This window comes from Chiloscyllium plagiosum, chromosome 19 (assembly GCF_004010195.1).
Source record: "Chiloscyllium plagiosum isolate BGI_BamShark_2017 chromosome 19, ASM401019v2, whole genome shotgun sequence".
In the NCBI taxonomy this organism is placed as follows: domain Eukaryota; kingdom Metazoa; phylum Chordata; class Chondrichthyes; order Orectolobiformes; family Hemiscylliidae; genus Chiloscyllium; species Chiloscyllium plagiosum.
In genome coordinates, this window is record NC_057728.1 from 52,657,882 (window position 1) to 52,681,122 (window position 23,241).

General features: G+C 41.9%; 1 protein-coding gene across 7 annotated transcripts in view; it reads right to left on the bottom strand.

The window, feature by feature from the left end:
• The window catches only part of kitlga (kit ligand a), a 170,358-nt gene that overhangs the window by 45,111 nt on the left and 102,006 nt on the right, over positions 1–23,241 (bottom strand). For 6 of the 7 annotated variants that reach the window (XM_043709895.1, XM_043709896.1, XM_043709897.1 and 3 more), the window contains exon 6: positions 4,332–4,457. The exons of the other annotated variant lie outside the window; for it this stretch is intronic. In XM_043709895.1, coding sequence (XP_043565830.1) covers positions 4,332–4,457 — 126 coding nt within the window. The remainder of the gene's footprint in view (positions 1–4,331; positions 4,458–23,241) is intronic. 7 annotated transcript variants of the gene reach the window in all.

The window sequence follows — 23,241 nt, forward strand, 5'->3', positions numbered from 1 at the left end:
GTTCCCTGGATGCTGCCTGACCTGCTGCGCTTTTCCAGCAACACATTTTCAGCTCTGATCTCCAGCATCTGCAGACCTCACTTTCTCCTCACCTGATCTGGCCTACTGTGACTCTAGACCCACAGCAGCATGCTTGACTCTCACCTACCTTCTGCATAATTAGGGATTTGCAATAACTACTGGCCTAGTCAGTAATGCTTACAAGCCATGAAAGAGTAAAAAGGGGCAAACTCTCCGCTGGTTGGAGTTATAGTTAGTACAAAGTGATGCCTAGAGTAAAGAGTTGTGGTTGTTGGAGGTCAGTAATCTCAGAACATCTCAGCAGGAGTTCTTCAGGATTGTGTCCTATGCCCAACATCTTCATCAATGACGTTCCCTCGTTCATAAGGTCAAAGTTGGAATATTTACCAATGATTAAACAATATTCGGCATACCTGTTTATGACATCTCAGAAGCAGTCTGTATACATATTCAGTACGACCCGGAGAACATCTAGTCTTCGGTTGATATATAGCAAATAACATTGGTGCCTTACCAATGCTAGGCAATGACCATCTCCAACATGAGAGAATTTAATCATCATCTCTTGACTTTCAATGGCATTACCAATGCTGAATTCCCACAATCAATACCTAAGGATTACCACTGACTAAAAATTAATCCACACCAGCCATATAAATACTGCAGCTACAAGAGCAGGTCAGAGGCTAAGAATTCTGAGGCACCCATGCTCCCCTCAAAACCTGTCCGCCACCTACAATGCACAAGTCTGGAATGTGATCATATTATGTATTTCTAAGTTACCTGCTATTACATCCTTCAAAAGAGACTCTTAACATTTTCCTAACAACAGAGGTGATGCTAACAGGATTGTAAATACCTGTTTTTTTTTGTCTCCCTCTCTTTTCAATAAGGGTTTAAAATTGGTAGTTTTCCAATCCTCTGGGATTTTTCCAGAATCTAAAGATTCTTGGAAGGCTACTACTGGTGCATCCATTATCATTGTAGCTACTTCTTTATATATCATACGATGCAATGGATCAGGTCCAGGGGACTTCTCAGTCTTTAGTCCCATGAGTTTCTCTAATCCATTATCGCTGGTGGTAGTTGTTGTGTTTGTTCCTTTCCTCCTTTTGCCTGTTAATTATTTAGTATTTTTGGACTATTATGAGTGCGTTCTACTCTAAAGACTGGTGCAAAGTATTTATTTAATCTTCTGTCATTTCCTGAATCCCCCATCACTATATCCACAGTCTCATATGCTAAGGAGCCTATGTTCTCCTTGGCCTCCTCCCTTTGATACACTTAAAGAAGCTCATTCAGTCCATCTTGATATTACTTGCAAGTTTATCCTCAAGGTTCAACAACTCTTAATGGTAAGGTCCTAGGGTGTATTGCTGAACAAAGAGACCTTGGAGTGCAGGCTCATAGCTCCTTGAAAGTAGAGTCGCAGGTAGATAGGATAGGGAAGAAGGCGTTTGGTATGCTTTCCTTTATTGGTCAGAGTACTGAGTACAGAAGTTGGGAGGTCATGCTGCAGCTGTAGAGCACATTGGTTAGGCCACTTTCGGAATATTGCGTGCAATTCTGGTCTCCTTCCTATCGGGAGGATATTGTGAAACTTGAAAGGGTTCAGAAAAGATTTACAAGAATGTTGCCGAGATTGGAGGATTTGAGCTATAGGACGAGGTTGAATAGGCTGGGGCTGTTTTCCCTGGAGCGTCAGAGGCTGAGAGGTTTTTAAATAATGTGGGGCATGAACAGGATAAATGGACATAGTCTTTTCCCTGGGGTGGCAGAGCCCAGAACTCGAGGGCATAGGTTTAGGGTGAGAGGGGAAAGATATAAAAGAGACCTCAGGGGCAACCTTTTCACACAGAGGGTGGTACGTGTATGGAATGAGCTGCCAGAGGAAGTGGTTGAGGCAGGTACAATTGCAACATTTAAAAATCATCTGGATGGTTATTTGAATAGGAAGGGTTTGGAGGGATATGGGCCTGGTGCTGGCAGGTGGGACTAGATTGGGTTGGGATATCTGGTCGGCATGGACCAGTTGGACCGAACGGTCTATTTCCATGCTGTAAATCTGTGACTCTAGAGTGCCCTTCTTTTTAATGGTCATCTTTTGTTGATTTTTAAAACTTTCCAAATCCTCTGGTTTACGACTAATTGTTCCCACTTTGTCTGTTTTCTCTTTCAAATTAATACTGTCCTACACTTCCCTGGTTAACATTGTTGCCTTGTCCCCTTCTTCTTTACTGGGATATATCTTTATTGTGAGTCGTAAACTATTTTCTTAAAAGTCTGCTGTTGGTCCTCAACCATCTTTGCTGCTAACCCCCTTTCCCAGTTCACTCCAACCAGTTCTGCCCTCATTCCTTTATAATTACCCTTATTTAAGTTTAGCACAAGCTTCCAACCCAAGTCTCTCTCTCTCTCAAAAACTGAATGTTAAATTCTACTATGTTAAGGTCACTGTCTTAAGGGGATCTTTTATTCTTAGATCATTTATTAAACCTGCCTCATTACACATCACCAGATCCAAAACAGTCTGATCCCTGTTAGGATCCACAATATATAGTTCTAGGAGAATGTCCCAAATATACTCTATGAATTCTTTTTCATGGCTACCTCCATCAATCTGACTTTCCTAATCTACATGAAGATTAAATTCACCCATGATTAATGGACTCCATTTATTTTAGAAAGAGAGTGCCTCTGCTTATAAATTCTGTGCCTGTGTGCTTCCCTCCACTTCACCTTACAAAGGGGCAGCACTCTGAAAGCTTGTGATTTCAAATCAACCTGTTGGACTATAACCTGGTGTTGTGTGACTTCTGACTCTGTCTTAAATGGGAAACCCCCTACTCTGAGATTATACCCTCTGGCTCTAGACTGTCTTACAACAGGAAACAACCCCTCCCCACCTACCTGTCAAGCCTCCTAAGAATCTTACATGTTTCAATAAGGTTTCCTCTCATTCTTGTAAACTCCAATGAATCTGCTCAATCTCTCCTCATAAGAAAATCTCTTACTCAGCTTTCTGCAATATTTCTCCATTTAAACAATATTCAACTCTTTTATTCTTCCTGCCAAAGTGCATAGCTGCACACTTTCCTACTGTATTGTACGTTGCCAAGTTTTCACTCACTCACTCAATCTGTTTATATCCCTCTTTAGACTCTTGTGCCATCTTCACCCCTTGTCTTCCACCTATTTTTCTGACATCCACAAACTTGGCAAGAATACATTTACTTGCCTCATCCAAGGCATTATTATACATTAGAAATAATTGTGGCCCCAATGCTGATTTCTCTGGTACCCCTCTAATTACAGGCTGCCATCCTGAAAAGGTCGTGTTTATCTGAATTATTTTTTTCTGTTAATTAGCCAATTCTCAATCGATTGAATATACTGTCCCCATACTTTGAATGTTTATTAAGTAGCTTCTTTAGTAGTACGTTATCAAGTGCATTTTGGATATCAAATGTATTACATCTATTGGTTACATCTACTTATCTATTGTACCTCCTCAAAGTATTCTAAAAAATTATCAGGCATGATTTCCTCTTCATGAAGACACACTGACTCTGTTTGATTATAATATACATTTCTAAGTGCCTTGTTATTACATTCTTTCTATTAGCCTTCAGCCTCATTAGAATCATAGAATTAGTACAGAGTGTGGAAGCAGGCCATTCAATTCATTAAGTCCATACCAACCCTCCAAACAGCATCACACCCATTCCCATTCCTCTACCTTATCTCTGGAACCCCACAATAACCATGGCCAATTCACTTAACCTGCACATCTTTGGACTGTGGGAGGAAACCATAGTTTAGTATGTTTGGGATGTTATTAATGTCTCTATTGTGAAGACTGACGCAAAGAATTTATTTAATTCTAGTACCATTTCCTTTTTTACACATTATTATTTTCCCAGCCTCATCCTTTATGGGGCCTATGTTCATTTTGGCTTCTCTCTTCCTTTTTAAATATTTAAAGAAGTTTTTACTGTCCATTTTTATCTTACTTGACGATTTATCTTCAATGTTTATTTTCTTCCTTTTTTTTGGTCATCCTATGTATACACAAGAACACACCACACACATACAATTCCCTCAACTCACACAGATTTGTACAAACATACATTCACTCACACATGTACAAACACATGCACTCACCCATTCGTTCGCGCACACTTATGTAGAAACACATTCTTGCCCACAACAATCCACAAGATACAGATTTGCATCCTCACATAACCACTCATAAACAGGCCTAGGGTCACTCTAAACCTTGCCTAATGCAGTGATTGGTAAATACTTACTGGCTGTGAGAGAGTGTCTTTTAGCACGGACCAGCCTACCCAGCTCCGGATGTGTGCGTTCACACTTTGGTGCACGGGTTTTATTTGTCTGCTCCAGAGTATGTGCAGTGGAGTTGGAGCCACGCCCTGGGTAGAAAAGGTTGGGGTGCTGTCAGTGTGTTACATGAAAGAAAGACACTTCACAAATTATGTGACTCTTTCACTGAATCTCCCACAAATTACTTGGAGTCTGCAGCATACAGACAGGCCTTTCGGCCCAAATGGTATATGCTGGTACTTATGCTTCACACAGGCCTCGTCCATGTCTTTTATTCTAAACCTAACAGTATTGCTTCTTATTCCCCTCTCTCTCTCTCCATCTCTCAATGGTTTATCTCACTTCTGCTTTCACACTTTTCACCTCTATTACTCCTCTTAGATAGCAGCTTCCACAATCTAACTCCCCACTAGGCCCAAGAAGCCAATGTGGAGTTGGAATCCTGGTGCTATACTCACTTCAGTTATTTTCCTTTCCTACCCCGTTGTCAACATTTGACACAAAACATGAGATCGGACTGGATGGAATAACGCAAACCACCTTAACATGGAAGAAACATTATTAAGAATAAAGCGAACACATATTTTAATTAACATGACTGACAAGATGCACCCTAATTTTAAGAAATGTTTATTGATTGTTCCTGGTGATGTGGGTGCTGCATGCTCATCCCTAATGCCCCTGAACTGAGTGCCTTGCTCAGCCAGTATAGAGGGCAGTTAAAAGCCAACCATATTGCTGTGGGTCTGACGTTACAGAGGCTACACCAGCTAACAGTGTCAAATTTCTTCCCGAATAGGGCATTGGTACAGTCAGAGGGTTTTAATGACAATCAACAATAGTCCCACAGTCACTGGTACTTTGATCAATTTTAAGTGCTAGATTTCATTCATTCTACTAGCTATAATGGTGGAACTTGAACCTACATCCCCACAGCAGTAGCCTGAGCTTCATCGGACTATTAATCCAGGGATATGCCTGTGCTTCCCCATGTTGATATATAGTAACAGCTCCCTGACAAGATTAGAATGGTGCTGGAAAAGCACAGCAGGTCAGGCAGATCCAAGGAATGATTTTCCTGCTCCTCAGATGCTGCCTGACCTCCTGTGCTTTTCCAGCACCATTCTAATCTTGTCTCTGATCTCCAGCATCTACAGTCCTCACTTTCAGCTCCTTGAGCCTGTTTTACCATTCAGTTAGATATTGGCAGACTGGAATTTTGACTCCACTCGCCTGCTTTATTAATATTCCTTGCTGCTCTGACCACTATTAATCTCCCTGTCTGGAAGTATTTAAGAGTAGAAAAGAGATTTTTCTTAATCCAAAACAGTTCTCTAATATTTATCATTCAGCACGATGTGCATTATATCTAATATTTCCACATAAGCAACTTAGCACTGTGTATTTATTGCAAGCTTGCTGTCCAGACCCTGGGGTCTATTTAACAGCAGGATTTTGGCAGAAATAAAACTTACCTGGGGCCAGGGGTTAGGGGATGGGTGGGTGGGTTCTTGAATGTCTTGAGTGATTCAGCACCCCCACACTGTTGCAGTAATGTAGCCAAAATGACAAACTTACTTCTACTAAACTGGCTAATGGCATGTGATACTGGACACAGCTCCTACTTTTGATAAATGGTTTGCTTTCATCTAATTTCCTCACTATCCCAGCAGTCTCTCTTCATGCTCTTTTACAAACCATTTAAGTTAACCAAATTACAGAGCAGCAGGAACACTGTAACAATAGTCAGATGTAATGATCCAAATTTCAATTAGCCACTGGGTGTAAGAGGAGATAATGCATTCTACGCTGCAATGATCAATGGTTGTGAGAGTCCCAATTATCCTATTGTGTCCCGTCTTCAGGGTGTCCCTGATGCAGATGTAACCATTGAAGAGAAGCAGGCAGTTGAGTCTAGTGATTCCCTCCAAAAATTGCTCCCTGGACATACTAATGGCCATCTTGGCCAGACTCATTTGACTTGCCCGCCTCTCTCTGCATTGAAGAGCAAGCAAAAATATAGAAGCAGTCCCTTCAAATAATGAAATAGAGATTGTAGCCTCCCGCAGCCCACGTACACATAGAACCTAAGTGTCACTGAGGTTGTGAAAAAAGCCTGGGAGTTCATGAACCATCCTAGTTAACTACTGCGTGATGTGTGTAACACCCTCCACATTAGATCTCCAGTGATGAAGATCTCCCATGCAGAGAGCCACTTACAGGAGTAACCCCCACCCCCACCCCACCCCTGCCACTTTGGACAGCAGGGTGGAGTGCCACAGTCTGTCCGGATGGTTGACAAAGGTGAGGAGGTGGGGATATGCAGCACAACCTGTACAGGACACCTCTCCATGCAGACTGGATCAGGGCAAAGGGAATTTCCATGAGACACATCAAATTGAGGGTGTCTCTTCCTAAGGGAGGTTTTGGGGCCTGGGGCCAAAGTGTTCTTTGTCTGAATCAGTAGTCTCTCTGCATACTATATTACATCACTTAACCAGACTGCACAAGATCAAATATAATAATAACAGCACCTTAAAGGAACACTGTACAAAGTTCAAACTCACAAACACCATGAATGCAGTTTAAATTAAAACTTTGGGTTGATAATTCATCTCAGGCCCTACAATGCCTACCAGTTGCAGAATACTTTGAATTTACGAGTGGACTCTGTGTGTTGCTTCTTCATGGATATCCTGGCATGGACCCAACCATGAAAAAGAGCAGGTGTAACTCCACAGGTATTTCATGAAAAGAACGTGCAAAATCCTCTCCGAACTACTGGGCATCCTGACTTGGAAATATGTCACTGTTCCTTCAGTCACTGGGTCAAAATCCTGTAAGTCCTTCCCTAATGGCCTTGTGGGTCAACCTATAGCACATAGGCACCATGTTCAAAAGGCAGCTCAAGATACCTTCTCAAGGCAAACAAATGCTGAACTTGCCAGTGGTAATTACAGCGCATGAACACGTGAAGATAACTAACATTACAACAGCAAATGTATGTCAAACACACTTCATTGGCTGTAACATGCTTTGACGTGTCTAGTGGTTAGAAAACGTGCTGCATAATTGTAAGTCTACCCTTTTCTTTTAGTTTCCTCTGTACACGTTGTAGGTGAGTAGTATGTCAATACCATCATTGCAAACCTGTATCTTTTGCTTCTCTAATTATCAACCTCCAGGTGTCTAGACAACTCAGCTGGTTCTACTGGAAGCTCTGCTGGTGGGGTTTCTATATGTCTGGACTAACTGAATGAGGAAATCAAAAATCTAACCAAGAAAATAACTTATAAATATATTATGTTAAGGAGATTAGATTCCCTACAGTATGGAAACAGGCCATTTGGCCCAATAGTTCCACACCGACCCTCCAAAGAGTAACCCACCCAGACCCATTATTTACCCCTGACCAATACACTTAACATTACAGGCAATTTAGCATAGCCAATTCACCTGACCTGCACACATTTGGATTGTGGGAGGAAACCAGAGCACCTAGAGGAAACCCATGCAGACACAGGAAGAATGTGCAAACTCCAACCAGACAGTTGCCCAAGATAGGGACTGAACTTGGTCTCCAGCACTGTGAGGCAGCAGTGTTAACCACTGAGCCACTGTGCTGCCCTACATAAGAACTATCCCATCTCCTTTTCCTGGAAGGACTATACATCTATGAGACCCTACATTCACTTAAACTCTACAACCTGTTTCTATCATGTCTTAGTGGGCGGCACGGTGGCACAGTGGTTAGCACTGTTGCCTCGCAGCGCCAGAGACCCGGGTTCAATTCTCGCCTCAGGCGACTGACTGTGTGGAGTTTGCACGTTCTCCCCGTGTCTGCGTGGGTTTCCTCCGGGTGCTCCGGTTTCCTCCCACAGTCCAAAGATGTGCAGGGCCAGGTGAATTGGCCATGCTAAATTGCCCGTAGTGTTAGGTAAGGGGTAAATGTAGGGGTAGGGGTATGGGTGGGTTCGCTTCGGCGGGTCGGTGTGGACTTGTTGGGCCGAAGGGCCTGTTTCCACACTGTAATGTAATCTAATCTAATCTTAAATCAGACTTAATGGACACTGAGTTTCATGTTATTGAATATACTTAGACATTGTTAAAAATCGAGGGCATGCACCAACTTTTATCATACCTTTTAGACAGCATTTTCTCTTGTCCCTTGCTGGGAATGGTTTTCATTTTCAATGCTTTGACAGTAATTTGGCCCAATACCAATGAAATTTCGGCAGGTTCTGTCAAACTTGACAATGCACTCAGAATGTAAGCTGGAAATGATTCCCTCTAAGTTAACGTCATTTGATTCAATGCCAACAGGTTACAGTGTAGATGCTAGCTTCAGGCAACAGATGCCTCGATCTAGCGTGTCTCCACCTGTTGCAAACAGGTACATCAACAAATCGACAGACTTGGAAATGTCATGAATAATTTATTAGTACAATTCCCACTCTATAGTCAGCAAGTTTTTGCTGATGTGATTTGCCAGCTGGACAGCGGTGAGAGTGAAATACAATATTTGTAACAACGTTTGAAGCTACCTAAAGTTTCTGCTTCTGGCTGCTGGGAACTGGGACATGTGCAACATGGTGCAGCTTCATAGATATGAATATTAACATCACTGGACACTTCAGATCATGTCAGACAGCCATTTGTTTGGTTTACAATCAACTTGCACAACCACCCATTAACCTACCTGACTGGCTTCCAGGTCAACATGTGCCTCAATTGAAAAATTCCCACCCTTGTTTTCAAATTCCTCCATGTGCCCTTTCTCTGTAATCTCCTCCATCCCACAATCCTCTCTGAGACCTTGAACTCCTCAAATTCTGCAGTCTCCAGTGGGCACAATTTTACATTTCCTGTCATTGGTGACCATGTCTTCAGCAGCTGGGCCCCAAACTTTGGGATTACACCCGTAAATCTCTTCCTTTTCTCTTTTCAAAAGCCAGACTTCTGGTCGTCTTTGTAATTATTTCTATATGTAATTCAGAGTCAAACATTTTACACGCATGGGAGAATACCCTGAGGTGTTTTAACTGAATGAAGATGCTATATAGATATTGAAAAATTGTTGCTATTATTGAAACCAAAAAGAGTTTTTCCAAATTGGTTCAACTGCTGAAGAACTCAGCTGTCTGCCCTGTTGGTTCAACCTCCACTCCAGACAAACTCAGCTGACACTCCCAAGCCTTGTTGAGGGAGCATTTTTTTTCATGAAGTTGCGAATCTGAGGCCCCAAACTATTCCTTCTACTGTAATTGGATATAAAAGATCCTGAGGCTACTCAAAAGAGTATGGAGGCATTCAAAAGGATATTGGATGATTTTCTGGATAAATGCAATGTGCAAGGAAATGGAGAAAAAGCAGAAGATTGGCTAAGGTAAGGATTTGAAGGGCTAGTGCAAACACAATGGGCTGAATGGCCACTTTCTGCATGGTAATACTTTAAAATCTGTGATACTGTTTTCATGGATGATCATTGGCTAGGGGAGGTGAGGATAAACTGGGGTGGGGTGGGCGGTGGATGGGGGGGTGGGGGGGAAATTTTCCCTAGAAGTCTGTATCAATATTTATCATCAACCGACATCAATAGGAGACAGATTATCTTCACAGCGGTGTCTGTGGGTATTTGCAGTTCACAAAATTAACTGACGTGTTTCCTAAACCATTACAGTGTCCACAATTCAAAAGCTCTTCATTGGTTGCAAAGCTCTTTGAGGTGAAGTGTGATGTTGTGTACGTGCAAGTCTCCCTTTCCTCCCGCAAATCTGAAAACTGACAGATTTACTGAACAGTTTACAAAAGAGATTAGACAGCATGGGTGATGAATTTTGACAACATGATGATGCTTTGTCACTTTGAGTACTCTTCACCTAATTCCTTCTTGATCCACAATTAACCACTGAAATCATTCCAACTATTGCAATGGTAAAGATATAAGATGCCACAGTCTTACCAGATGATAACACTGCTCTCATTGAAAACCTCTCGTTGTGAACTGTTCAGTCAGTCTGTCATTTTTCAGATGTGAAGGAGGAAAGGGAGACTTGCACGTACACAGCATCACACATAATCTCAAAGAGCTTTGCAACCAATGAAAAACTTTCGAAGTGTGGACATTGTAGTGACATAGGAAACACATCAGTAAATAACAGACAGCTAGTGATGGTTGACGTGAAGGTCACTACACCTCAGGTGAAAGAGAGGTCAAGAAGTGGGCGGCACGGTGGCACAGTGGTTAGCACTGCTGCCTCACAGTGCCAGAGACCCGGGTTCAATTCCAGTCTCAGGCGACTGACTGTGTGGAGTTTGCACATTCTCCCAGTGTCTGCGTGGGTTTCCTCCAGGTGCTCCGGTTTCCTCCCACAGTCCAAAGATGTGCAGGTCAGGTGAATTGGCCATGCTAAATTGTCCATAGTGTTAGGTAAGGGGTAAATGTAGGGGTATGGGTGGATTGTGCTTCGGCGGGGCGGTGTGGACTTGTTGGGCCGAAGGGCCTGTTTCCACACTGTAAAGTAATCTAATCTAAAACAAAAAGTAGAATGCTTCACGGTAAGCTCAGCTGGTGTAGGAATTGAACCTGTACTATTATCATCATTCTGTATTGCAAACTAGCCATCCAGCCTACTGAGCTAACAAACCCCTTCTGAGAAAGGGAGCTATCTGTTTAAAATGATCAGTTTTGTAGAAACAAAAGGAGGTGAGATATGAACGTGATTTAATTTGTACTAAGATGGGGACATGATTCTATTTGTAGTGAGATGGGGATGTGATTCCATCTGCATCTCTATTTTATTGGTGTTTGGATCTAAGATCTGTCTACATTAAACATATCACATTGACACAGGCTCAATGCTGGTGTTTATGTTTGCTCCCTCCTTGCTTCATTTCAGCCAATTTTCTATTCTGTTCTGGATTTTGTACTTATCCAGCTTTCCTTTAAACGTATTAATGTGTTAATTTGCCTTAACTACTCCCTGTGGCAGCAGGATCTTTACACATATGAATATGCATATTAGGAGCTGGAGAAGCCCATTTGAACATGCTCCACCATTGAATAAGACCATGGCTGATTACTCCACACTTTGCTTACCCTCCCTCTCCCGATAATCTTTCACCCTCTTGTTTCTCACCAGTCTATCTACCCCAGATTAGAAATACTCAAGGGCTCTGCTTCTACCAACAAGAGTACCACAGTATCACGAACCTTATGAGAAATAAAAAAAATACCTGTGGGCGACACCTTATTTTTAAACGGTTTGAGAAAAGTCCTTATGAGATTGGACAGCATGGTGGTACAGTGGTTAGCACTGCTGCCTCACAGTGCTAGGGACCCAGGTTTGATTCCTGCCTTGGACAACTGTCTGTGTGTACAGTAATATTAAATGGGACTATCTCTCTGGACATTAATGTAATAGTAAAGGGTTAAACTGCACTGTCTTTGGGCGGGACGAAAGCCATGAAAGAATGCGGATGACTATCCACTGTAATTAACACTTCATTTAAACGTTACTCCCTGCCATTGTCAAGTTAAACTATCAATTCAATCTCTCCCAATCAGAAATGCTTTCTGGCCAGAGGTGTGCCGCACCTGTGTTGTGTTGGGAAAGCGCGGAGTCAGGAAATCGTCTGCATAACGATTCCTCAGGATTAGGGCATTAACGTTTGCATTATCTCCAAGGCTGATCTCATCCTGTCCTTATACCTGGGGTAACATGTGACTGTGAGTAACTGGGCATGTGACTAAGGGGTAGTGGCCAGAGCATCTGTAAGCATTGCAACTGACCTGTATAAAGGGGAAGTGCTTTCTTTGTCCAGAGCCTCACTTTGATTCAACCTTGCACGGCTGCAAGAGAGGTCAAAGGGGGTCACCGAGCTTGTCCTAACTTTAATAATCTTTAAAAGTTTCCTCTGTTCAGAGGGAGCTTTTGCCATGACCCTGTAAGCTCTGCGAGGTGTGTGTTAAAGGTTCCTCCAGAAAGCCTGTATTGTACTGTTTGGTTGTTTGTTCACAGAAGTTGGTGTGTTGCAGTTGCATCAAGTGTGTACGAACCTCAAGAGTAAAAGATCCTAACATGTGGAGTTTGCACATTCTCCCCGTGTCTGCATGGGTTTCCTCCGGGTGCTCAGATTTCCTCCCACAATCCAAACATGTGCAGGTCAGGTGAATTGGACATGCTAAATTGCCCATAGGTGCACTAGTTGGGGTAAATATAGGGTAGGGGAATGGGTCTGGGTGGGTTACTCTTTGGAGGGTCAGTGTGGGCTTGTTGGGCTGAAGGGCCTATTTCCATACTGTAGGGAATCTGATCTAATCTAGAAACGTCACCCTGATTTCCAGAAGAAACTACTTACTTCACAATTCTTCATATAGAAAAACTCAAATACACCAAGATTCACCCTGATATAGGTCATCTGGACCTGACTAAAATCATCTCCAGGAAACACAAAGAACTACAACAGAAAAATAGCGCTCAAGCAGAATACAATTTCACCTACAACAGGAAACATTCATTCTATGTCTATCAAGACCCTTCAAATATATTTCTATCAAATCACCTCTTTCTCCAGCAAGTCTAGCCCGCACAACCTATCATCATTGGATCAACTATATATTCCAGATATTTGGTACTGTCGATGCCTTAGTGTAATCATTTACTGAATGAAGGAGCTCCTTTTGAGTTTTGATTATAATAATATTCGTAAATACATCAGGGATGGATGGTTTTTCTCCAAGTGGAATATTTAACCCACACCTAAAGGGCAGATAAGGCCTTGGATTTATACCTGAATAAAGAAAATGCAGCTCTGACAATTGTAAGAACCACATCCTTTTATTTTATGTATAAAAAGAACTGTGGACTGAAATTATCAAGAACTGTTTTCAAAACGCATGGTTTGTAAAGGTGCTACCTGTTTCGAAAAGCATTTTGACAGACATTGCAAGCATGGTGTAAATAATTATTTAAATAAGTAGTCATTAAAATTTGAATTGCAGATGAAGAGGAGCTGAGGCGTGCTGTATTCAGATGGAGCTGGCTGGTGACAAGAAGTTGATTGGTCTATGGAATAGTGACCAGTTATTAATAATGGAAATCTTTCACTTGCCAACAACTGTGTGATTGGCTCTTTGGTGGCTTGGAGCTGGAAACAAGTTATAGAGGCACTGAGAGAGACAGAAGGAGAAGTGCACAGATCTTCTCCTAGACCAGAAGCTGCCTGTTCTCTGCAGTAAAATCTCCTGTTTAAACTGGTAAAAAATCAATTACCTCACCTGTAGCAATTGCTATGAGCTGTGACTTTTGAATTAATAAATCAGAGACATTTTCCAAGTGAATCAACTACTCTGTACTTCTTACAAACTAGTGGAAGCTTCCAGAGAAAGACATCTGAACAACATGGGCCTGGCTGCCAAAGAAAAATCATCTCAAACTCAGAATACAGGAAGCAAAGAGCACTTTCCTATTTTCTATCTCTGCCAGTAATCTATTTTCCCTATGTGTTTGTCTGTATGTGTAAGGGGGAATGCAAAAGGAGATTAGAAGTTTAATTAGTAGTATTTCTATCAATGGTTTATATCTGTTTACCTATACCTATACTTACAATATATTATAATTCTTGTTTAGCACAGAAACCTGGTCTTTGCTTTCTATCAACTTTGGTCTGAAAGTCAGGTAAATAGGGGTAGTATGTGTATCTTAAAATAAAAACTTCAACATTTAGTACAACTCTGGGAATAGTAGGGTTCAATTTACAGCATCCTACCAGTGAGTCATAACACAATGCAGCTATCCTTCAGTCACACTAGTCTAAATTACGTATCAAGAGTGGGATCTGCACCAGAAATAAAAGCCAAATTCAATATTTCATGTGCACTAGTCTAAATAATGTATGGGGATTTTCCCTCCATTGAGTTCTTTGGCCCCATTAGCTCAGTGTTGGGCTGCCTGTTAAGTGATTCCAGAGTTTGTGTTTGCACTGAGCTTCTAGCTTTTAAACAGTCAATGCCAGGCACATTTCCTGTTAACAATTATTAACTTGTCTTCTTGCATTGGGTTGCACTTAACTTTCATTGTCCTGCCCTCAGTTTTGAAAAAAGCAATTGTTCGCTATTTCATTCTGTTGACAAAAACCTGATGATTTCTATTTCTCAGCACTGATTTCACAACCATTCATTATCAGGGCAGAGTAGCTGACATTCCTCTGTTTAACTTACAGTTACTAGAGTTTATAGATTCTTTGATGTGGGACTATGAATTCCAATGAATGTTATATGGGATTGTGTGTTTGAATTAAATACGAACAGGGACTTAGGAGTAGGAGTAGGCCTTTCAGCCCTTCGATCCCATCCTGCTATATGATGACAGCATGGTTGATCTGGCTGTGGTTCTTTTCCATCTGCCATCCCCTCCTCATAATCCTTGATTTCCCTGTCCTTAAAAATGTCTATCCAACTTTGCCTTCAATAAATTAAATGAATCAGCCTCCAATCTTTTCTGGTAAATGGTATTTCACACAAATGACTTCTGAGAGAAAATGTTTCACCTTACCTTTCCCTTAAAAGAGAGTCCTCTTGTTCTTAAACTGTACCCTCTTGACTCCCTCACAAGAGGTAACATCCTGTCAGTACTGACTCTACCAAATTCCCTCAGGAACTTCTTTATTCATTCACACGATGTCAGATTCACTAGTTGGGTCAGTATTTGATGCCCATCCCTAACTAATCTTGAACTCAGTAGCCTGCTAGGCCATTCCAGCGTGCAGTTAAGAGTTAACCACATTACAGTGGATCTGGAATCACATGTAGGCCTGAGCAGTTAAGTACACATCAAAAGATCACTAAATCTTCGAGATTTCAATGGTTATCAGTCCAACACTTCCTAATTACATGTCCGAGGGATGTAGGCTTCCACATTTCTTGCACACCAATAACTGTCCCTTGAGAAGGTAGTAGTCTTCTTACAAGGCTTGATTGCTTGAAGTAATACAACTGTAGTAAATGAGCTTATATTTTTAATACAGTGAAGCCTGTAACAGACATTTAGAAGTTTATTTATAGAACTTTAATATATCTCATCTCTGCACAGGTCCAGAGGTCAATTCATAGTAAATATTCAGTGCGTTGGTGTGGTATATATGTGGACAAAGGATAGGGCATTGATCAGTTGAGTTGGCACGATGTTGGCCTTAGGGCTATAAAGAGCCATAGGGATGTGGGTGATAGCATGGGGGGCAGAAGGGCCAGGGGTCTTGCTCAGGGAAAAATGGGTTGACATGGAGTTTATGAGGAGCCACGGATGGTAGGGTCATGGTTGGCATGGATAAGGCTTCAGAAGCATGTGAAGTGATGGTTAATTGAATCTTCCATGCTTTCTTCTTCATCTGTGAAGTTCGGACACAGTGCCAGATCCCTGAGGTAGAACTTCTGCCCAGCGGCTTCACACTTGGCATCCTCCTCAATTCTTCCAGGGTTGCCTGGCCTAATTTTATAATCAAGACCAATATCCTTTACCCCACAGTCTCCTCAGTCCTCCCATCTGCTGCTGACTGAAAATCCAGTCAAAGTGGCCATTTTGAAAGGCTGGGTTCACCAGACTCCAAGAACCTAACCCAGCAGCAAAACTCTGACCTTTCTTGCATTCATTCTGTGGTGTGTATATCCTTTTTTGGCTAAAGAATCTAAATCTTTATGTAGTACTCCAAGCATGGTCTCACCAAGGTGCAATACAATTGCATAATTACAGCAAGGCTTCCCTATCTAGTATTCCAATCTCTTGGGAGTTTTTGATCTCATGACTTGTTTCTATTCTGGAACATACTCAGTGATATGTACAGATCATGGGACTTGTAGCTAGGCTGGGCATTTTTGTACTGGCCACAGTTTATGCCAAAAGAATCACTGGTGCAGAAAAGGTCTCCCATTACAGGTCTGCCCTGTGATTTATTATTGCTTAATTATTACCAAAGCAGGCTAGGAATAGGAATCTTACAGCACTGAACCTCACCATCTGATAGAACCACTCAAAAACATTACGACTGTGAAACAACACAAGGTATGGTATGGTTCACCAGATACTATCAACTTAGAAAGGGGTAATTTGACCCAGTGTGTCTGCACTGACTCTTTAAAACTGTTCCTTAATTATTTAACCGACAGTATGCATGGAGTCACATTTAGACAAAAGCAGGACTGAACAGATCTTTTTCCCTGAGCCAGATTGGGTTTTCACAATTCCTTTACAACTATAGTTTCATGCTGTGTGCTTAGACTATGCACTGTGACCAGACTCTGGGAATAGACATGTAATCTGCCTTTAGGAAAGGATTTCCTTTAGCTTTGTACAATTATTAAACTAGGCAGGAAAACAATGAAAGTTGAAAGCTAAAAGTAGGTTAAGTCAAATACATAAATGATCTGAAAGCTTGTTAGAGAGAAGATAATTGAGAGGTGACTTTAATAGAGACACAAAAGATGATTAGACAGGGTGGATAGTGAGAGCCTCTTTCCTTCGATGATGAAGGCTAGCACGAAGGGACATAGCTTTAAATTGATATAGGACAGATGTGAGAGGTATGTTTTTTATTCAGAGAGTAATAAAAGCATGGAATGCTCTGCCTGCAAAAGTAGTAGACTCGCCAACTTTAAGAACTTTTAAATGGTCATTGGATAAACATATGGATGCTAATGGAATAGTGTAGGTTAGATAGGCTTCAGATTGGATTCACAAGTCGGCGCAACAATGGGGGTTGAAGGGCCTCTACTGTGCTGTAATGTTCTATCTTCTATGTTCTGTGTTCTATGAGCAGAGAATCCAGGCTGATATGTGCAGTACGATACTGAGGGAATGCTGCAGTGTCCCTGTCTGTTAAACCTAACCCCTGTCTACCCTCTCAGTGGATAAGAAAGATCCCACAGCACCACTTTCTAGAAGGTGAAGGGAAACCTCACAGTCTGGGTCTATGTTTATCCCCTAAAACAATAGACTAACTGGATAATGCCATTTTTGGCACCACACTTTTCCTACTCATTAATGATTGTACTTCTGTAAATCTGAACATAAAAAATAAAAACACTACTGGAGAAACTCAGTGGGTCTGGCAAAATCTGTCAAGAGGAAAAAAATCATTCACTTTCTGAGTTCAATATTACTCATCCTCTGAAGAGATGACCCATGTTAGCAGAATATCAGTTCAGGCCTCTAGATTACAATTCCCGTGACACTAACACTACCACCAGCCTCAGTCCACGTGATGGGGTGGGGTGAAGGGGTGACGAGGTGGAGTTGATGGGGAGACGTTGGAAGAGGAAAATGTAACTGACTATCCATTTTACATGCTCATATCTGTCTACTCTGCTGCTCAAATGGTTAAAAGAATGAACAGTGTCAACACCTCTCAAAAGCAAAACAACCTGGCTTCACCAAAATTGCTGTTTTTAACCACTGACCTTTCCATTAGCACAAACTGTCCCAGGTTTTGGCACTTAGCTGAAAAGTGGCTTTGGAGTCAGTCTGTGATCAGTCAACACAGGATGGTGTAGCCTATGTACAGCTGTATAGATGCTATCATTGCATTTCCTTTCTAACCTGATGACCTTGCTTTCACTGGTGATTTGATGGACCTGATAAACTGTGGGAGGTAGAGACTGCTGTTGGAATTTGAGCATCTGTGTGATGCTCCAGGATTATTCTTTATTCATTTGTCATTTTCCATTCTTTCACGGTAATAGAGCATTTTTCATCTTTTTAAGTTGCTCCATTGTCTATGTAAATCCTTGTATCATATATTGTGGGGTTTTTTTTTTACCTTTATAAAATCATTGCATGAATGTAAGATCAAGCATTGGAAAATATTATCAGAAGGATGTTTGGCCAAATCCATCAGTTAAGAGATCTTTGCCTTCATTAAAGTTACGGGAAGGAGGATTGATTCTGAAATTGGGATACTGGAAGTTGCACATCCGAAATTGCTTTGTTAATAAACCTGCATATGCCAATTCCTGATGAAGGGCTGATACCTGAAACGTCGATTCTCCTACTCCTCAGATACTGCCTGGCCTGCTTTGCTTTTCCAGCACCACACTCTTGACATATACCAATCACACTCTGGTAGCACTCATTCACTGAATCAGAGAAAGCCTTGAAAAAAATATGTAGTGCCTTTCACAACCACAGCGTATCCCAGTGTGTTCTATGGCTAAGGAAGCTCTTTAGGAGCATAATCATCATTGTCATGTAGGAAACATGCACAGAAAGATCTCACAAGGAGGAATGTGATGATGATTAAGCAGCTTCTTTTTACTGACAGTGCTTGAGGGATACATACATATGTATCGTTTCATATACCAATATCTCAACAACACTCAAGAAGCTTGACACCATCCAGAACAAAGCAACCCGCTTAATTGGTACTACACCCAAAAGCATCCCTCCACCAATGACGCTCAGTAGCAGCAGTGTGTACTATCTACAAGATGCACTGCAGAGATTTGTCAAAGGTCCTCAGACAGCACCTTCCAAACCCACAACCACTTCCATTTAGAAGGACAAGGGGAGCAGATATATGGGAACACCACCACCTTCAAGTTCCCCTCCAAACTACTCACCATCCTGACTTGGAAATGTTTTGCCATTCCTTCACTGTTATTGGGTCAAAATCCTCAAATTCTCTCCCTAATGGTATTGTGGGTCAACTCACAGCAAGTGCACTGCAGTGGTTCAAGAAGCAGCCCACAGCCACCTTCTCAAGGGGCAACGAGGGACAGGCAATAAATGCTAGCTAGCCAGTGACATCCATATCCCACAAATGTATTTTAAAAATCCATATGCAGAATAAGGCAGCAAAATAATTTCAGAGATTTAAAAGCATTTTACTGTAAATCAATAGTTTAGCTTAAACATTTGTTTCCACCTTTCCTTTGTGGACCTGTTTCCTGTGCAGAAACCAACACCCCACTAGGGTAGAAGTTAGTCATTTTATAGTTTCTTAATCAACTCATTTAGATATGTTATTACACACCTTTGCAACGGAACCTAGATATCCTAGGCCAGAGGTATGGATACTACCACTGCACCATAAGCATCCTTTGGAAGTAGCTTTTCACTGGGACAAGAGCAATTTAGACAAATGTTTGTGCCTTGCTTTGAAACAGTGACTTTTCCCATGGAGCCAGCATGTGATAGTCACCACACTACAGTAACGGGATCAGAAATTAGCTCTTAAATTCAAAGTACAATGAACATCATCTGCTCTCAATCAACTCTGGAGTTATGCTGTTTGAACCTTGAAGAAACCAACATCTCTAACTCTGATACTGATGAGCTAGGAGCAATATAGGCCACTTGATCTGCTGGGACACTATATAAAACTCATGACCCATCTGGCTGCACCCTCAACTCCACATCTCCACATGCCCCGATAACTCTTCAATCCCTTGTTTACCAAGAATCTATCTAACGGTGCCTTAAAATTCCAAATACTCGGCTTCCATTTCTTTTGGAGGAAGAGAGTTCCAAGGACTCACAACCCTCTGAAGGATTATGTTTTGCCTCATCGCTATCTTAAATGAATGACCCCCTTGTGTTCAAATAGTGACCTCGAGTTCTAGACTCTCCACAACTGGAAACATCCTTTCCATATCCAGTCTGTCAAGGGGGAGGCAATTGTCTAGTGGCACTATAGCTGGACTGTTAATCCAGAAACCCAGGTGATGTCCTGGGGACTGTGTTCAATTCCTGCCACAGCAGATGGTAGAATTTGAATTCAATAAACATCCAGGATTAAGAGTCTGATGATGACCATGAGTCAATTGTCAGAAAAACCCATTTGGTTCAATAATGTCCTTTAGGGAAAGAGAGCTGTCATCCCTACCTGGTCTGGCTTACATGTGACTCCAGACTCTCAGCAATGCGGTTGACTCTTAACTGCCCTCTAGGCAATAAATGCTGACCTCAGTGATGCCCTCATCCCATTAATGAATTTTTGAAAAAAGACCCCTCAGGGTCTTATATGGATAAATTATGGGATAAACACTGATGGAGACTCTTTCACAAAATAGTGCTATGGGATCCTTAGCATCCATCTGATAAGCTAGACAGAGGCTCAGTTTAACAAGCACCTTGAACACAGCAACACTGCCACAGTACCGTATTGTAATTATCAGCCTGGATTCTCTGCTCATAGTTCCTTCCAGATAATATGTATATTTGACTTGTGCTACTTTTAGTCTGAAACTGAACTCTTTATCTTTTTGCCTTTTCCCCTCTGGTTTAGTAAACAAACAAAGCTGAAGGATGTCCTTTTCCGTTCTAAGGCCAGCTTGTGTGTTTATTCCCACAGTCCAAGCTCCGTACATTGCTGAGCACACAGCACAAAGGTTGACAGGCACCTTACTGGATGAGTTTGCCTGATACAAATGGCACCAAAATATCTCTCCCTTGAGACTTACAGAAATAACAGCTAGGACCTGAGTTTAGAATTAGAATTCCGTTTTATTATCACATGTACTCAAGTTTAGGAATACAGGAGTACAATGAAAAGTGCACAAAGTTAACATTGTCTAGCACCATCTTGGTTACAAAACCCAGAATTAATAAATCAGCTACCTGATGTAGGAGCAGTGCTCAGAAAGCTAGTGCTTCCAAATAAACCCGCTGGACTATAACCTGGTGTTGTGTGATTTTTAACTTTGTCCATCCCAGTCCAACACCAGCATCTCCACATCAATAAAAAAAAACGGCAGAAATAAAGAAAGAGATCAAAAGTTCAGAGAGATTCTCTGGTATTTGGGGCTTTTTGCACGGCTGATGCTGGAGATTTGTGAAAATGGTAGGGCTGCACCATTTCAGGTAGAATCACACAAACAGGAAACCTAAAGTCATCGAGGCCATTTGGAATTAATGCTGAGTTTGCTGAGACATTATTGTTGTTATACCAAGGACCTTAGCTCCCGCAGTGTTAGAATCAGGAATTAATGGAGGAGGTTTAAATGCTCTTCAGGGATGGGTAAGATCCATTGAATGTCATGACCTGTAGTTTCTTAAATCTCCTGCTCTCCTCTTCTTGTATCGAGTAGCGCTCCTATGCAAAACTAATTGATTTTGTCCAATCACCAAATGACCTGAGATGTTTAAAAAATCTATTAACCATCACCAGTAAATCACATGAGTTTTCCAAATGGTTAATTTATGTGCCAAGCCTGTTAAGGGCAATGCAGACTGTTTAAGGTGAGGGAGATGGGCTAAATCAGGATAAAATTGGAATGGGAATCACCAGCTTATTTTTTGTTTCATTTTCCATTTTTTTTACATATCCTGAAATGCTCTTACATTTGGTGAGGAGACTAAAATAACTCTACAGAGGCCAGAATCCTGTCACCAAGTCACCCTTTATTTACACATAAACAGTCCTTAACTTTATTACCGCCTATTCAGAGTCGGCTATCAGAGTGCCAATATCTCTGACATTCCCCTTTTTATTTTATTTTCCCATTTTTTGTTCTTCTGACACTCCTGTTCTTTTTTTTCTTCCCCCTCCCCCCACACTACCGCCTGACAGCGGTCAGGCCATTTTTTCACAATGAAAAACAACAGGTGGCATGGTGGCTCAGTGGTTAGCACTGCTGCCTCACAGCACCAGGGTCCCAGGTTTGATTCTGACCTCGGGCAAGTGTCTGTGTGGAGTTTGCACATTTGCCCTGTGTCTCTGTGGATTTCCTCATTCAGGTCAGGTGAATTGGCCATGCTAGATTGCCCATAGTGTTAGGTGCATTAGTCAGAGGGAAATGGGACTGGGTGGGTTACTCTTCGGAGGGCTGGTGTGGACTTGTTGGGCCAAAGGGCCTGTTTCCACACTCTAGGGAATCTAATCTGAAAAAAAGTGTGTAATCTTTATTTATATTCCACCACCAGGGAGAAAGGAAACACCTGAGTGGTCAGTGACAAGCAGTGCCCTTCACCTCAAAGGGCAATGTTGTGTGGTCAAACAGTGAAAGGGAGGGCAGGGATTAAATCAAAATAGAGTTGGAGGGGGAAATAATACACTCCACTCCCTGCGGTGCCCACCTTTCCCTGAAAATCTCAAGGGTGTTGGTGGACACTGCGTGCTCCTTCTCCAGGGATACCCGGGCTCTGACAAACTGCAGAAGAGGGGCAGACAAGCGGAAGAGGGATGGGCAACATTCCCTTTTTTTTTCCTCAATAACCAGGACATCTGACACTCCTGTTCTTTTTTTTCCCCCAGCACCCATGGTGTGTGTGTGCAGGTGTGAGACACAGTGAGAGACACAAGGTGCACGAATCTTTATTCAGTTTCCACCACCAGGAAGAAAGGAAAACACCTGAGTGGTCAGTGACAAGCAGTGCCCTTCACAAAAGGGCAATGCTGTGTGATCAAACAGTGAAGGGGAGGCAGCGATTAAATCAAAATAGAGTTGGAGGGGGAAATAATACACTCCACTCCCTGTGGTGTCCACCTTTCCCCGAAAATCTCAAGGGTGTTGGTGGACACCGCGTGTTCCTTCTCCAGGGATACCCGGGCTCTGACAAACTGCAGAAGAGGGATGGGCAACATTCCTCTTTTTAATCTGTCAGCCAGGGCTCCCTGATTGGACCAGATTAACTGCCCCAATCAAAGAACTTAAATTCGATGGTCCTCATTACAATCACTAAGTGACCAAGTCTCTCTATATTACCACAGCCAATACAGGGGTATATCTCTTGCTCTTTAAATATGTCAAAACCAGTTGCAGCTGCCAGTTAAAGTAAAAAGAAACTGCACTAATTGACAGGCAATCTACTGAGGCTTACAGAAAGTATTTCCATTTGTTCCTACAGTTTCAAAAGATTTCATTATTGACATTTCCATGGC